This window comes from Dipodomys ordii, unplaced genomic scaffold, assembly GCF_000151885.1.
Source record: "Dipodomys ordii isolate 6190 unplaced genomic scaffold, Dord_2.0 Scaffold151, whole genome shotgun sequence".
NCBI lineage: Eukaryota > Metazoa > Chordata > Mammalia > Rodentia > Heteromyidae > Dipodomys > Dipodomys ordii.
Window position 1 is genome coordinate 733,586 of NW_012267367.1, and position 16,712 is coordinate 750,297.

Sequence of the window (16,712 nt, forward strand, 5' to 3'; positions counted from 1 at the left end):
CCGGTTTTCTGGTGGTTTATTGGAGATACGAGTCTCACGGTCTTTCTTGCCCGGGCTGGCTTTGAACCGAGATCCTCAGATCTCAGCCTCCTGAGTAGCTAGGATTACAGGCGTGAGCCACCAGCGCCCGGCTGTTTTCAGTTCTCTTAAGTGGTATGGTAATTCTTTTTTTTTGGTCCGGTCATGGGGCTTGAACTCTGGGCCTGGACACTGTTCCTCAGCTCTTCGTGGTATGGTAATTCTACGTGGAACTTTTTTTTTTTTTTTGGTTGGTCGTGGGGCTTGAACTCTGGGCTTGGGCGCTGTCCTTGTACTCTTCAGTCCAAGGCGAGTGCTCTACCACTTGAGCCACAGCGCCACTTCCGGTTTTCTGGTGGTTTATTGGAGATAAGAGTTTCACAGACTCTCCTGCCCGAGCTGGCTTTGAACCGTGATCCTCAGATCTCAGCCTCCTGAGTAGCTAGGATTACAGGTGTGAGCCACCAGCGCCCGGCTATGTGGAACATTTTGAAGGCTCACCATACTGCCACAGTGTCACAGCATCAACATTTTACATTTCACCAGCAATGTATAGTGTTTTTTTTCAGTTTTAAGTAGTTATTATGTAATATACTGTAGATCAGTATCGTGGGAGACAAAAATGATAGTCTCCTTTAGTAAGTGAAGGTGGTATTTTACTATTTTTTGTGAGCGTGCTGGTCCTGGAATTTGTTTGTTTTTTTTTTTTCTTTGGTCGGCCGTGGGGCTTGAACTCTGGGCCTGGGCACTGTCCCTCAGCTCTTCAGCTCAAGGCGAGCGCTCTACCACTTGAGCTACAGCGCCACTTCCGGTTTTCTGGTGGTTTATTGGAGGTACGAGTCTCACGGTCTCTCCTGCCCGGGCTGGCTTTGAACCGCGATCCTCAGATCTCAGCCTCCTGAGTAGCTAGGATTACAGGTGTGAGCCACCAGCACCCGGCTGGTTCTGGAATTTGAACTCAGGGCCTGTCACCTGAGCTGTTTGTGCTCCAGGTTAGCATTCTACCACTTGAGCCAGAGCTCCACTTTTGACCTTCTGGTAGTTATTTGGAGATGTGAGCGTCACAGGCATTTCTTTACTTCCTGGGCTGGCTTTGAACCATAATCCTCAGATCTCAGCCCCCTGAGTGGCTAGGATTACAGGTGTATGAGCCATTGGTGCCCAGCTCACTATGGTTTTTGATCTTTATTTCTTCCTGTCATCTTTTCAGGTGGTTACTGACCATTTGTCAGTCTTTTTTTTTTTTTAAGTGTCTGTTCATGTCTTCTGCTTCTTGTTGAGTTTTAGGAGTGTTTTATATATTTGGAATGCAACTGTCTTATCAGATAGATGACTTGAGAATATAATCATTTTTGGATTCTGCATATGCAAACTTTCCTACTCATTAAACATTTTTTGTGGTCTCTAATCTATATTCTGTCTTCATGAGTTTGCCTATTCCTTTTTTGTTGGTGATAGTGGTCAAGAGGTATGAACTCAAGGCCTGGAGACTGTCCCTGAGCTCTTTTGATTAAGGCTACCACTCTACCACTTTGAGCCACAATGCCACTTTGGTTTTCTGGTGGTTAATTGGAGATAAGAGTCTCACATAGGTTCCTGCCCTGGTTGGCTCTGAACTGCTATCCTCAGATCTCGGCCTCCTGAGTAGCTGGGACTACAGTCATGAGCCACCAGCACCTGACTAACATTTCAAATGTGTTACTGTATACTACTTATCTTTGTGTTACTACTCAGGGCCACTGGAGTCATTCCTGCCCATGGTCAGAATGGCAAACAATTTAAGTTGCCCAGTATGCACTGTCTGGCTGAGGTAAGGCCCAGTGACGCTGTTTTTCTTGTTCCAGCTTACATGCTGTAAGGAGGCACCTTTTTGCAGTTGTCTTAAGTGTCATGTTTTCTGTAGTTGTGCTTATTGGTGGTGATTTCATTGTCCCCAAGTAGTGCTGAAGTGCTATTTAGTGTTCCTAAATACAAGAAGTCTATCTTATACAGAAAATATGTCAGATAGGAGTTAGAGTGTAAGCATTATGTTAATTAGTCAACAGTATATGTTAATTAAGTTAACTTTATACAGAAACACATAAAACAAGGCTAGACACTGATTGACTGATGGTGACCAGAGGCGCCCCAGATTAGCTCTGGGCGTATTTATTATTTCTAATTCAGTGTTCATAGAGCCTTTTATAGACAGTCACTATGAACAATGAAAATTGGTTGGCTGGGCGCCAGTGGCTCACGCCTGTAATCCTAGCTACTCAGGAGGCTGAGATCTGAGGATTGAGGTTCAAAGCCAGCCTGAGCAGGAAAGTCTGTGAGACTCTTATCTCCAATAAACCACTAGAAAACCGGAAGTGGTGCTGTGGCTCAAGTGGTAGAGCACTTGCCTTGAGCTGAAGAGCACAGGGACAGTGCCCAAGCCCAGAGTTCAAGCCCACAACAGACAAAAAAAAAAAAAAGGTTGTATTTTTGCTTTCTCGATAACATCCTTTGGTATACAAAACATTTTAATTTTGCTGAGGTCTTAATTTATTTTTCTTGTTGCTTATGCTTTTGGTGTCATATCTAAGAAGCCATTGCCAAATCCAAAATCTGGAAGAGTTACCTGAGTACTTCCTTTTTCTTCTTCTGCTCCTGTATGTAGGTTGTAACCTGTTCAAGTCATTTTTGTATGTGTATGAGGCAGGAATCCCAGCTTCATAATTCTGCATGTGTTACCTCTGTTGAAATAATTATCTTTCCCCCCAGTCCCCATTGAATGAACCTTAGCAGCCCTTGTCAAAAATGAATTCCAAGCTGGGTGTTAGTGGCTCACACTTGTAACCCTAGCTATTCAGGAGGCTGAGATCAGAGAATTGAGGTTCAAAGCCAGCCCAGGCAGACATATCCTTGAGACTTGTATCCCAGCCCAGGCAGACATATCTTTGAGACTTGTATCTCCTGCAAAAAGCCAGACATGAAGGTGTGGCTCAGGTGGTAGGGTACTAGCCTTAAACAAAGAAGCTTAAGGGGTTCAGGAAATGGAACAAGAGGATTTTTCTGTTACTGTTTTTATTTTTGTATTTTTTTTGTTCCTTTATCTGTCTTTGGGAAAGTAACAGGGGCACAGAAACGGAAGGACAAAGGGAACAAATACAGCAGTGGTATTCACTAGCTCCTAGGTTGAAAATGAACTGTACAATTAGGAGTGGGGGAATGGGAGGTGACACAGTCCCAAGAGAAATGTATTCATTACATAACTTACATAACTGCAACCCTTCTGTACACAATCAACTCCATAATAAAAAAGTTTTAAGCTTAAGGGACAGCACCCAGACTCTGAGTTCAAGCCTCAGATCCAGCACTAAATAATGAAGACTAAAGAAATAGGCAATACCTCAGAATGGAAGAGGATGGAAATTCCAAGAACAATCTGACTTAAAAAAAAAAAAAAGCTACCTCTACTGTTTGAGACAGAAGAGTCTTGCTGCATAGCTCATACTGACCTGAATGGCTCCATGGTCTGCCCCAGCCTGCCAGTTAGGGAATCACAGGAGTACACCCCCATGCCCAGGGGTGGAGCAAGATTTTGGAATAAACATTATGTGAACCTCTTGCTATCTGATAGGCACTTTGTGTTAGTCAATGCCTATTTCACAAATTGGGTGGCATAGCTGGTAGATAGGGATTATGAGACCTTCAATATTCTGCAATACTGCCTTTGACTTGGCAGTTCTTCAACCTTTTCCTATAATCCTTCAAGCTTTTCCTAGTATTATATTGTTGTTGGGAAAATGAAAAATACATTTTCAAAAATTTGCTTTTTAAAATGCACTTCCCTGATGAATTCATCAGTAGATCATGGCTGTCCAGGGGGACCAGTGGGGTAAATGGGCTGAAGAGTATAGGATGGGGAGTAGTTGTCCCACAAATGAGTTCTGAAACCTGGGAGCAGTGGATCGGATTTTCCAAGAATCTTGACAGGTGGTTAATAACTAGAGAGAGTTAGGAAAAACAGAAAAATGGGGGGGGGGAAACTATGGCCCACTGTGAAACACGGTCCAATAAGACTGAATTGAGAACAGTATTTTGTCCACCATCTCTTAATTGCCAGTTATCAATGAATGTCTTCAAAGTCTAAAAATTCCAGTAAATATTAATCTTAGGATATGGAGATTTGATGTTTTTCTCCAAGCAGAAGAAATTTTCCCTGATCAAGCCCCTAAATTTCCATGTCTTATGTGTTATAAATGCATGTAGGAGTCTGGTTCCCGTTTCAGGCGCCGTGTCTCTTTCCAAACTCCAATTTATTTCCCAGCTCTGTAGTCACGTGATAACTGCTTTGGTGCAAGGTCATTTAACTACTTCAGCCCAGTATCTTCATTTACAAAGTGGGAATGGTTGTGCCTTTCAGAAGGTTGTTAAAACAAATATGCAAAATAAAATGCTGCTAGGCACAGGTGGCCCACGCTTTTCGTGGTTCCAAGTCAGCCCGGCAGGAATGTCCATGAGACTCTTCAATTAACCACCAAAAGCCAGAAGTGGAGCTGTGGCTCAAGTAGTAGACTGCCAGCCTTGAATGAAAGAGCTCAAGGACATCGCCCAGGCCCTGAGTTCAAGCCTCAGGGCAGGAACAGCAAATATACTTACTGTGGTTTAAAATTTGGTGTGTGTGTGTGGGAGGATCGGGCAGTGGGGGACGTGGGAGGGGTATAGGAAGGGATGGGAAGGGTAAACAAAGGAGGAGGAGGCAACAATGCTTGATAAAAAATGCACACGTTATCTTGCCCATGTAATTGTAACCCTTCTGTACACTATTTTCACAATTAAAAAAAAAAAAGGACTTAAAAGCCCGGAGCCTGTAGTGACTCACGCCTGTAATCCTAGCTACTCAGGAGGCTGAGATCTGAGGATCAAGGTTCAAAGCCAACCCGAGCAGGAAAGTCCGTGAGACTCTTATCTCCAATAAACCACCAGAAAACCGGAAGTGGCGCTGTGGCTCAAGTGGTAGAGCGCCCACCTTGAGCTGAAGAGCTGAGGGACAGCGCCTAGGCCCAGAGTTCAAGCCCCATGACCAACCAAAAAAAAGTACTCAAGAATTTGGGGCAGCTATCCTGACACCAGGGCAATTCTTGATGCAATGCAGGTAAGGAGAAATCAAGACATCAGTCCTGGGCCGGGAAATCTGTGGTCAGAGAAACAGCTAGGTTCAACTTCCCTTCCCCAAAAGCCACTGGCCACGTCCAGCGCGAGGACTACAACTCCCAGCATGCCTCGCGGCGGCGTCGGTACGTCCCTTCCCCCCGCTTCCGGGCCGGCCGCACGCGGGCGCCGCCTACTCTCCAGGCTGTGCGCCCGCGCGCCATGGATGCCGGGTGCTGGGTGGTCGGCGGCGAGTTCGAGGACTCGGTGTTTGAGGAGAGGGCAGAGCGGCGGCGCGGGCCGCCCGCGCCCTACGTCGCCAAGCGCTGCGAGCCGCAGGTGAGAGCGGGCCGCTTGCCTCGCGGGACCCTTGCGCCCGGAGCCTGAGAGCGGAGCCCGGCTGCGGGGCCGGGGTCGAGGCCGCGCCTGGAGTGCCCGCAGCCCCCCGCGCACCCCGACTGCACATCCTCGGCGTCCCCGGCCCGACGGCCGCCCCGCGGCCCGCCCGCTCACCCGCGGGTCGGTGGAGCAGTTACCGGGCGCAGGCTCCACGCCTGAGTCCCCCTTCCAACGAAACGTCTTTGACTGCGCTCTCCACCCAGGGATCTTAACCGATGCCTAACCGGCTTCAAAATAGGGGCGTCGTGATGGTTCTAAGTTAATAGGATAGTTGTGAATCCGTCTTTTGGGGTTCACAGTTATGGCGGGAATAAAATGAGATAATGCGTGTGAAATACCTCGTCCGAGGCGCAGTGCTGTATACTTACAAAGCCAGGCGCTGGTGGCTCACACCTTTAATCCTAACTACTCAGGAGGTTGAGATCTGAAGGAGCTCTGCCAGCCAGGGCAGAAGAATCCTTGACACTGCTGGTTCATCTGCAGTTGACCAACAAAAAGTTGCAAGTGGAGGTGTAACTCAAGTGGTAGAGCACCAGCCTTGAGCAATAAAAGGCAAGTGGAGATGGAGATCCTGCCTTCAGGCTCCAGTTCTGGCGCACACACACACACACACACACACACACACACACACACACACACACACCCAACCAGCCAAAGAAAAGTAAAACACGTTTAAAGCTTTATGTGTAATGTATTTGCTATATGAATATGACAAAACCCAACTCAACTCCCAAACTCAACGGTTTATCCGAGCCTTGTTGGTTTTACTAGTGTAAAGCTAGTCCCAGCCTGCTTGGGACAATCAGGGATTTGCCCAGTCTCTACATTCCCTCCCTTATTCGTGGGTTCTTCCAGCCTTCCTCTTATCAGAGAGGGTATTGCAGGGTATCAGCTGCCTGCATGCAGAGCACACAGGTTGTGTGAGAGAATAAAAGTAATCAGCCTGTGTTGCTTTCTCATTTCCCAGTGGGATGGTGAAAACTGGATGGAGGCCATAGGTTGTAGCTGAATGGCTGATCTAAGCGTCCCATGCAGCATGTGACTCCACAGCAGTAGAATACAAAGGACAATCAAGGGTCAGGTACATGGTGTTGAGTGACATTGGAGGGGTGGGGGGAGAGTAGAGAAAAACTGACTTGTGTCTTTCTCCACTCCATGGATCAGGCTAAGAGAGAAATGGTTTTGTAAAGTTAACCGGGGCCTTGATGCTCAGGTGGCTTTTAGAAGTAGCCCCTAGCAAGACCTGGCATTACTTGTGGCTGCCTGGGGAACTGTAGGTAGGAGGATCATGGTATAATGCCAGCCCCAGACAAAATGTGAGACCATGTCCGAAAAGTAACTAAAACAACAACAACAAAAAAGGACCTGGAGAGGAGGCTCAAGTGGTAAAGCATCTTCCTAGCAATTGCAGAAGCCCTGAGTTCAAATGCCAGTACTGCCAAAAAGAAAAAAATTAGAGCCAAACTGTTATGATAGGCGAATCAAGGGAGATGTGCTTGGATCAGGAGTATTTAGAGATAGAATTTCTTTAGCCTCATTGTGTTGTACTGTGAGTAAAAGGGAGCATAAGATCCTCCTTTGGAGCTGAGTATCTGCACACACACACTGCCCTTTCTCATACCATGTGTGCATCTACGTATATATTTATTCAGTGGTTTCATGAAGAAACAGAGAAGAGTGATGATGAAGTTCTGACTCTCAAGAAGTTCCGCGGGGACCTGGCCTACCGACGGCAGGACTATCAGGTAGTGTGAATGTGTTCTTGAAATGGGCTCCTGTTGCATCAATTCTAGTTCATCGAAGAAGCAGTGTGCTAAGTGATGAGTGTTTTGTTTGTGAAGATAGTTTAATCTCAGACACCTCCCCTGACCCCAAATTGCTGTCCTTTTTCTTTTCTATTCTTTTTTTTTTGTCTGTCATAGGGTTTGAACTCAGGGCCTGAGCACTGTCCCTGAGCTCTTCAGCTCAAGGCTAGCACTCTACCACTTGAGCCACAGCGCCACTTCGGGTTTTCTGGTGGTTAATTGGAGATCAGAGTCTCACGGACTGTCCTCCTAGGCTGGCTTTGCACTGTGATCCTCAGATCTCAGCCTCCTGAGTAGCTAGTGTTACAGGTGTGAGCCACCGGTGCCTGCTGCTGTCCTTTTTTCTTGTGGCTCTGCGATTTGTTTCCTATAACACCTCCTATGTGCTGGCCTCCAGCAGACATCTCTCAGCACACAGCATGGAAGAAAAGAGAACAAACCAGTAGGGACGAGGTGGCTTTATCTGTGTATCTGGTTTCCTCTTCCTGTAAACAGGAGACTGAGCCTGGGCTGTTTGGCTCCAGAAAGTTCTGGCTCCTCCCTGACAGGTGCTTTTCATGAGTATAGTCATTAGATCCCAGACCATTCTGTCTCTGCCTCTTAGAAAAATCGTTCGCTGGGTACTGACGGTATACGCCTGTAATCCTAGCTACTTAGGAGGCTGAGATCTGAGAATCACAATTTGAAGCCTTTCAAGATGAGCCTAGTGACTATTTTATGTATGTGTGTGCTGGTCCTGGGGCTTGGGCTCTGTCCCTCAATTCAAGGCTAGTGCTCTACCACTTGAACCACAGCTCCACTTTCTAGAGACTCTGATCTCCAATTAGCCAGCAAAAATCTTGAAAAGGAAGTATGAATATGTAGCAATGTCAACCTTGGGTAAAAAAGCCTCAAGAGCAGTTGGAGGCATGGCTCAATTGGTAGAGCACTACGTATTGAGTGAAAGTGGTAGGTACCAAGTTCAAATCCCAGTCTCAGAAAGAAAAAGCCTCAAGAGGTCCTGAGTTCAAGCCCCAGTACCAGCACAAGAAAAGAAAAATACTTCTGACTAAAGTATCAAGTACATGACTTCCACCTAGGAAAATTCTCTCTACTGAATCCTTTCCCATGTTTTTTCTTTTCTTGTTTGTTGGTCTTTTAACAAATAATTGCCAGAAAGCACTGCAGGAGTATTCTAGTATTGCGGAACGATTGTCCTCTACCAATCTTGCTGTGAAAAGGGACGTCCAGGAAGGCCAGGCACGGTGTCTGGCTCACTTGGGAAGGCATGGGGAGGCACTGGAGATCGCTGCGGATTTGGTGAGTTCTTCCATGGCTTGTTTTCATATGTTTTGCCTCTTGGGGTTTGAACTCTGGGCCTGGGCGCTGTCCCTGTGCTCTTCTGCTCATGGCTAGTGTTCTACCACTTGAGCCACAGCACCACTTCCAGTTTTATGGTGGTTTATTGGAGAAAGGGGTCTCACAGACTTTCTTGCCTGAGCTGGCTTTGAGCCTCGATCCTCAGATCTCACCCTCCTGAGTAGCTAAGATTACAGGAATGAGCCTTAGGCGCCCACCTTATTTTCTTAGACTCTTATTAGCTTTATTTCCAAATATCTTTATTTTTTTAATTTCCAGAATTTGTAGTATTTCTGTAAGTTACAAAAACATGACTCAATACCATCCCAAGCTTGGCCTTGGTATCATCCTTTTTATTTACTTTATTTATATTTGTGCTGATCATGGGGCTTGAACTCAGAGCCAGGGCATTGTCCCTGAGCTTTTTTTTTTTTCCCTAAAAGCTAGCACTCTATCACTTGAGCCACAGCTCCACTTCCAGCTTTTTGCTGGTTAATTGGAGATAAGCATCTCATGGACTTCCTGCCTCGCTGTTTTCAAAATGTGACCCTCAGATCTCAGCCTCCTGAATAGCTAGGATTGCAGGCATGAGCCACCAGCGCCTGGCTCCTTTTTATTTTTTATTTTATTTATTTTTTTTGCCGGTTGTGGGGCCTAAACTCTGGGCCTGGGTGCTGTCCCTCAGCTCTTCAGCTCAAGGCTAGCACTCTACCACTTGAACCACAGCACCACTTATGGCTTTTTCTGTTTATGTGGTGCTGAGGAATCGAACCCAGGCCCTCATGCATGCAAGCCAAGCACTCTACCACTGAGCCACCTTCCTAGCCCCTACTTTTTATTTTTAAATAAGACTTGCATAATTCTTTTTTTTTTAATTTTATTTTATTTGTGAACATACTGAAGACTTGCATAATTCTTTAAGAGCCTCAGAAAGACAGTTCTTTGTAATTGTGGATTCTGTTTGCTTGGTTTTAGATTTAGATATTTATGGTTTACTTTGCTTGATATTTGCATAAGTTTGATAGCAGAGTTAGTCTAAATTGGCCAGTCCTTGTATATGATGAGTTTTCTTTTCCAAAGGGAGCTGCTGAGCTCTGTGGACTGATCATGAGGCCTGTGGGTGACCGGAAGTCAGCCTGCAGCCCATGCAAATGAGCCTGCATCTCCCTGCATCTCATTAACTGGGAGGAAATCCTCACCTTGGTCAGCCCCGCATCTGGCCCCAGCGTCTTCATTTTTATGTAGAAAATGTTTTGCATCTTAAGGGTTTCTTTTACCTTCTTTTTTTCTCCTCAGGAAAATAAAGCAACTAACACAGACCACTTAACCACGGTGCTCTACCTCCAGTTTGCTATTTGTTCAAGTTTACAGAATTTGGAGAAAACAATTTTTTGCCTACAGAAACTGATTTCTTTGCATCCTTTTAATCCTTGGAGCTGGGGGAAATTGGCTGAGACTTACCTGAATCTGAGGCCAGCATTTTCAGCGTCATTTACGTCATCTCGCACACAGAACCGTTTCATCTTACAGGGCGTAACTGTCACGCCTGCCTTCTCAGGAAAAGACCATTTGCCTTATTTTCCTGAGCCCGGGCCTGAGAGCTCAGCATCTCCCAGGGAAGTGAGTGGCAGCGGGAGCCAGCAAGCTGAGATCACACCTAGAAATGGTCCCACCTGCGCAGCAGGAGGGGGAGCAGCCGGGTGGACAGAGGCTCAGGTGAAAGCCTGTGCCTCTTTGATCCGAGCCAGGTAAGCAGAGCCAGGTAAGCCGGGTGTGGAGGTGCCCACACCTGAGCTCAGTTTAGTCTTCAAAAAATCTTCTTAGGAGCTGGGCACCGGAAGCTACTTATAATCCTAGCTACTCAGGAGACAGATCTGAGGATCGCGGTTCAAAGCCAGCCCAGGCAGGAAAATCCATGAAGACACTTTATTTCCAGTTAACCACCAGAAAACTGGACGTGGCACTGTGGCTCAAGTGGTAGAGCACTCACTGAAGAGTTCAGCTGAAGAATTAAAGGATAGCGTCCAGGCCCACGACCAAAAAAAAAAAAAATCATATTAGGTACTTGCTATATGTTTTTTAATTTTTTCCTGTGACCCATTTGGAGCCCTTTGAACACATGCCATTTCTGTGTGTGAAATTTAGAAACATCTATGTTCAAGAATGTTTTATCCAAGCTATAGGATGAAAGAAAATCCTTGCCAGCTATTCATTAAGTAAATGATTACTGTCCCAATTTTACAAAAAGCCCAAGAAAAGAACTCCAGAAGAACAAATCCTCCAATATTAAATGAGCAGCTTCATGGAACCAATAATTCTCTGAAGAAATACCCATGGCTAGGGCTGGGAATGTGGCTTAGTGGTAGAGTGCTTGCCTAGCATGCTTGATTCCCTGGGTTCCATACCTCAGTACCACATAAACAGAATGGGCCAGAAGTGGCACTGAGGCTCAAATGGGACAGAGCCTAGGCCTTGTGGTCAAGCTCTAGGAGAGGCACAAAAACGAAAAGAGGGTACACATAATAAGTTCTATAATTTATAAGAGAAGAAACAGAAACTCATGAAAATGTAGAGATTATTTTTTCACATAAAGAAGCTGAGAAATATTTTTTGTGCCAGTGCTGGGACTTCACCGCAGGACCTCCTGCTTTCCCTGTGGCTCTTTCACTCAAGTCTTAGGCTTTATCACTTGAGCCACACCTCCACTTCTGGCTTTTTGCTGAGTAATTGGAGGTAAGAGTCTTGGATTTGTTTGTCTGGGCTGGCTCCAAACCTCCATCTTCCAGTTTGTCTCGCTCATTCTGTAATCTGCCTGGAAGGCACGTGGTGTAGAGGAAAGCACATCCCACAGGGACAGAGGAGCTGGTGTGGAAGAGTCTCACAGTCTGGTGTGAACACGCTGTGGTGGGAGCACAGGGGAGCGCAGGGAACAGGAAGGAGAAGTAGTACTTGTAGTCGCACTGTCTCGGTGGCAGATGTGTCTCTGCTAGTGTGCTGTTGCTATAACGGAAGACCACAAACTGGACAACTTATCAAAAAAAGGAGTTTATTTCTTGGACTGGTAGAGTGCTTGCCATGAGCAGAAAGAGCCAAAACACGAGCATAAGGCCCTGAGTTCATGTCACGGTACTGGCGCATGCACACGCACACACACACGCACGCACGCACATGCACCACATGAATAAAGACTACGTATAGCCAGGAAAATCACTTCAGTACTATTTTCTATGGCCGGCATGGAAATGTCATTGAGTGCAGGCACCCTAGGAGCGAACCCAGAATGCCGGGTGGCAGGTGTCTGCCTAGAAGCCTGTTCTTACACTGTATGTTCTCTGTGCCCAGATACTTGCCTGCCGCAGGCAGCTCCTTTGTGGCATTGCTTCTAACGTTGTGAGGAGTTGGTTCTGAGTGTTGGGGAAGATGACTCTCCGGTGGGAACATCGGTTTGTTTGGAGCAAGGAGGTGTCGGGATGTGAGCAGACCCTACCTAATAAGCCAGCCCTGGGCAGACCTCCGCGTGCCCGGCCTGACCCAGCCCCCACTGTTGGCCTGCAGTGGAGCTGCACCTTAGCACATTGACTCTTGCGACTTCCTGTGTTTGCAGGCTCTTGCTTCAGTTCACCCAGTCGCAGCAGATCTCCTTCGCTTTGGAGAGGAACCTGAGGACCCAGCAAGAGATTGAAGAGCAGCTAAAAGGATTCAGCCTTGGGGAGGACACCCTGCAGTTGATCACGGAGGTGAGGCGGTCCCCAGGTTGACAGAGATACTTTGCCTGGCTCCTGTACCATTTCCTCAAAGTCTCACCACTCGGTAGTTACCAAAGCAACCCCTTCTCCATCCTCCCTGCCATGTGTGATGGCAGGGCCTACCCTTCCTGTGCTTGTCAGCACTACTCAGCACCTGCCTGCTTGAGCACCCTAAGTGCTGAGTGTTAAGTGGTAGTTTGTACACTTGCCCTCTCCTCAGCTGATGGCTGAGGTTGGGACAGCCGGAGATCAGCTTTTTAGGGGCTCTGCTGATCTACCCACGGAGGGCCTTCCTGAGAGCCTGTATCATCCCCATTCCTAGATTTCTTCTCTCTTTTCCCTTCCCCCAGCCCTTCCTCACCATCCTCTTCTCTACCTTCCCCTTGCCTCCCTTGCAGGAAAATTCTGAGTTGTGGCTACATAGTAAGTTCCAGGCCAGACGAGCCACAGAGCGAGACCCTGTCTTAAAAAAAAACAAAAACAGGTCTGGGAAGGTGGCTCAGTGCTTGCCTTGCATGCATGAGGTCCTGGGTTCAATTCCTTAGCACCACATAAACAAAAAGCTGGAAGTGGCATTGTGGCTCAAGTGGTAGAGCACTTCAGAGCTGAGGGACAGCACCCAGGCCCAGAGTTCAAGCCCCATGACCAACAAAACAAAAAACAAAAAAAACACAAAAACAGCCAGGCACCAGTGGTTCACACCTGTAATCCTAGCTACTCAAGAGGTTGAGATCTGAGGATTGTGGTTTGAAGCTAGCCCAGGAAAGTCCATGAGACTCTTTATCTCCAGTAAACTTAGAAAAAGTTGAAGTGGCTCTATAGCTCAAGTGCTAGAATGCTTGCCTGAGCACAGAGTCTCAAGGACAGTGCCCAGGACCGAGAGTTCAAGCCCTAGGACTGGCAAAAAAAAAAAGAAAAACAAAAACTTGTCTGTGTTTGATTTTTACTATAAAATACCAATTTTATATAATTTGACATAATATTATTTCTTTTATAATTTTCAATTTAATAGGTTAGAAGATCTAGCTATTATGTAGCTACACATATATTTCATAAATGATAGTATTTTATAAATATTAATGCTTATTTCTTTGATTGCTATTAAACCAGGTTTTGTTGTTGCTATTGCTTTGTGATGGTATTGGGACCTGAATTCAGAGCTTTGTGCTCTCTGCTTTTTTGCTAATGCTGGTGCTCTGCTACTTGAGCCCTGTCTCCAGTCTGAGTTTTGTTTTGTTTTGAATGCTGGTACTGGGGTTTGAACTCAGGGCCTCAGTCTTGTGAGACAAGTGCTCAACCACTGACCCATGACTGCTGTCAAGATAAATCAGTTTTTTATTGACCATTTGTATTTTGTGAAATGCCTGAGCACTGTCCCTCTGCTCTTCAGCCCAAGGCCAGCGCTCTACCACTTGAGCCACAGCGCCACTTCCAGTTTTCTGGTGGTTAATTGGAGATAAGAGTCTCATGGACTTTCCAGCCAAAACTGGCTTTGAACTGGGATTCTCAGATCTCAGCCTCCTGAGTAGCTAGAATTACAGGCATGAGCCACTGGTGCCCAGCTCCTTTTGGGATCTTTTGACATGGAAATTTAATACATATACATGTATATGTTTATTTATTTATATGGTGAAGATATTTTGATACTCATAAATATTAATACTAGCCTAACCTCTTTTTGGAATTTTTAAAAGACTTTTATTATCTTTAAGTAGTTGTACAAAGGAGTTGTCATTCAACAAAGCAGTTTATTGTGAATACAATACATCTTGAATTTTTTTAAAGATTTTAATGTTATTCCTACCCATGTACTTTTACATGGGGGTCTCACTGCTTGCTCCAGGATAACCTAACTTTCAGTTTCCCAGATAGCTTTTTTTTTTTTTTAATTCGCTTATGTAGCCTAAGCTGGCCTTGGATTTGTGATCCTCTGGCCTCTGCCTCCACTTTCCAAGAGTTGGATTTAACAGCATGGACCAACCTCCCAGCACTAGTAGCTTTTTTTTTTTTTTCTTGGATTTGTGATCCTCTGGCCTCTGCCTCCACTTTCCAAGAGTTGGATTTAACAGCATGGACCAACCTCCCAGCACTAGTAGCTTTTTTTTTTTTTTTTTTTAAAGAATGCTTTTTGGTGTTTGATCCAAGATTTAAAAATACCTAATTTCATTGATGCCATCAGTTGTAAGGCCTGCCATTATTTGATGTGCCACTAAGGGAAAAATAAGGTGCCATTTACAGTATGACTTACCAGTGTTAGGTTTCAGAGACACTGAAGGGATACAATGATAAAAAATTCCTTTAGATCTGATGAAATAATGCTTTAATAAATACCCCTCATCTCACTGGAAGTTTCCTAAAAAAAAAAGGTAATCTGTGATGATTCATACCTGCAGGAAACGATCCTGTTTCTAACTAGAGTTGTCATGAACACTTTAGATCTTTGGGTTGGCAAGAGCCATAGAAATCTAGTCTAAAACCATTTGGCAAAGTCTCTTCCCAACATCCAGCTGGACAGACATGTAGCTCATGCCACATGTGTGACATGTTTTGGAATGTAGTTTCAGTCCACCATCATTATCAAAGGTGGAGCTGACTGCTGAGTGGGTTCAAGTATCTTTCTAGAACCTAGCTCTGTGATGATAACTCAGAATCCAGGGACTTGGCCCTGGTCTCCCCGGGGCCTGATTCTGGCCGGTAGGGAGCAGTCTTGTGCCTTCACTGGGTCTATGGTGTAGAGCCATCCAGAAGAGCGTCTTGACTTCAGAGGACTCTTTCTGCTCTTCCTGGGCTAGCGAAGGCTAGGCTTAGCAGCTTGCTACTTGAGTGTCCTTTACTTTTGTGTGGAACTTGTGGAGGTAGGACCGACCTCCCGCACCCCACCCACAGTCATAATCTACCCAAGCTGCCTGCCCTTTCACCTTTCACCAGCAGGGAGACTCTGAGTCTCCTTCTTATCAATGGAGTGTGTCATTGCTTATGGAGGTGGCTGAGTCCGAGGGAGGGCGAGACACACTGCCTCGGGACCGTGTCAGGATGAGTGGAGCACCAGCCAGCAGCTCTGGCTGGCAGCTCTTCTTCGGCATGTTGGACGGTCCTCAGCTGCTCAGCCACTGTGATGACTACCTCACGCTTCCATGCCCGCGTCTGCGCTTTCTCTCACTGGGACAGTTTCTTTCCTTTTTTTTTGCCAGTCCTGGGGCTTGAACTCAGGGCCTGAGCACTGTCCTGAGCTTTCCAGCCTAGCACTCTACCACTTGAGCCACAGCACCACTTCCCGCTTTTTCTGTGTATGTGGTAGTGAGGAATGGAACCCAGGGCTTCATGCATGCTAGGCAAGCACTGTACCTCTAAGCTACCTTCCCAGACCCTTCATTTTGTTTTTGCTTTTTCTCCTGCTACAGGTTATGGGAGAAGATATTATCCCAGAAAAAATAAAAGATGAACTTCACTCAGAGGTCAAGTGTGTGGGTCCCGAGGCCCTGGCTGCCTTGGTGCCGGCGACCTTGAAAGAATTTGAAGACAAGTGGTTTGGAAAGATCAAGAACCATCTCTGTCCTTCGGAAAATCAGTTGCACACACAAATACAGATCGTGGCTTAGCAGCAAAACCATCCTCCATTGTAAAATTGTTCTTGTTTCCTGTTTACTTCAGATAGGATCTATTGCTTAATCATGGAAAACAGCGAATTAAAGTTGAGTACTTATGTTTTATTTTTTTAATGGCTTCTCTTTGAGATTATTCTGGCTGTGTTCAGCGTTTGTTTTTTTTTTAGCTTTGTGTGTGTGTGCACACACTCTCATACTGGGGCTAGAACTCTCCTCTCCCCTCTCTCCTCTCCTCTCCCTCCCCTCCCCTCCCCTCTCCTCTCCTCCCCATCCTTTCCTCCCCTCTCCTCTCTTCCCTTTCTCTGTCTCTCCTTCGCTCTCTCTTCTGCCCTCTTTTCCCCCTCTCCTTCCCCTCCTCCCCCTCCGTGGCAGCAGCATGTAGACACAAGTGAGAACCCGGCCTCCGCTCCGCTGCCCGCGTGCTGCGGGTCAGGAAGGGGCACCAGGGAGGGAGAGGCGGCCTCTGGGCATCGTCCTCTGCGGACAGGCCGCCTGAGCGCACCGGCCCTCGCGGGACGTGCGCTCCGGGCCCAGCCGGCCCCTGCCAGCGCTCCTGACCTGGATTTCCTTTCTCCCGCTGTCTTCCTGTCTTCGCCAGGCCCGCGGGCTGTGGGCTGTGTGCTGTGTGCTCCGGCCCAGCCTCGCCTGCGCCTCTCACGCCCGGCTTTGACCCAGCCAGTTAC

The 16,712-nt window shown here is 46.6% G+C and overlaps 1 protein-coding gene across 1 annotated transcript; it reads left to right on the top strand.

Annotated features, from left to right (window-relative positions):
- Positions 1-5,355: 5,355 nt before the first annotated feature.
- Positions 5,356-16,143, top strand: LOC105997706 (chromosome unknown open reading frame, human C8orf76). The gene is made up of 6 exons (XM_013032222.1): positions 5,356-5,475; positions 7,188-7,280; positions 8,496-8,639; positions 9,975-10,426; positions 12,283-12,415; positions 15,826-16,143. Exons 1-6 carry the CDS (start codon positions 5,359-5,361, stop codon positions 16,021-16,023), a joined length of 1,137 nt encoding a protein of 378 aa, XP_012887676.1. The 5' UTR covers positions 5,356-5,358; the 3' UTR covers positions 16,024-16,143.
- The last annotated feature ends 569 nt before the right edge of the window (positions 16,144-16,712 follow it).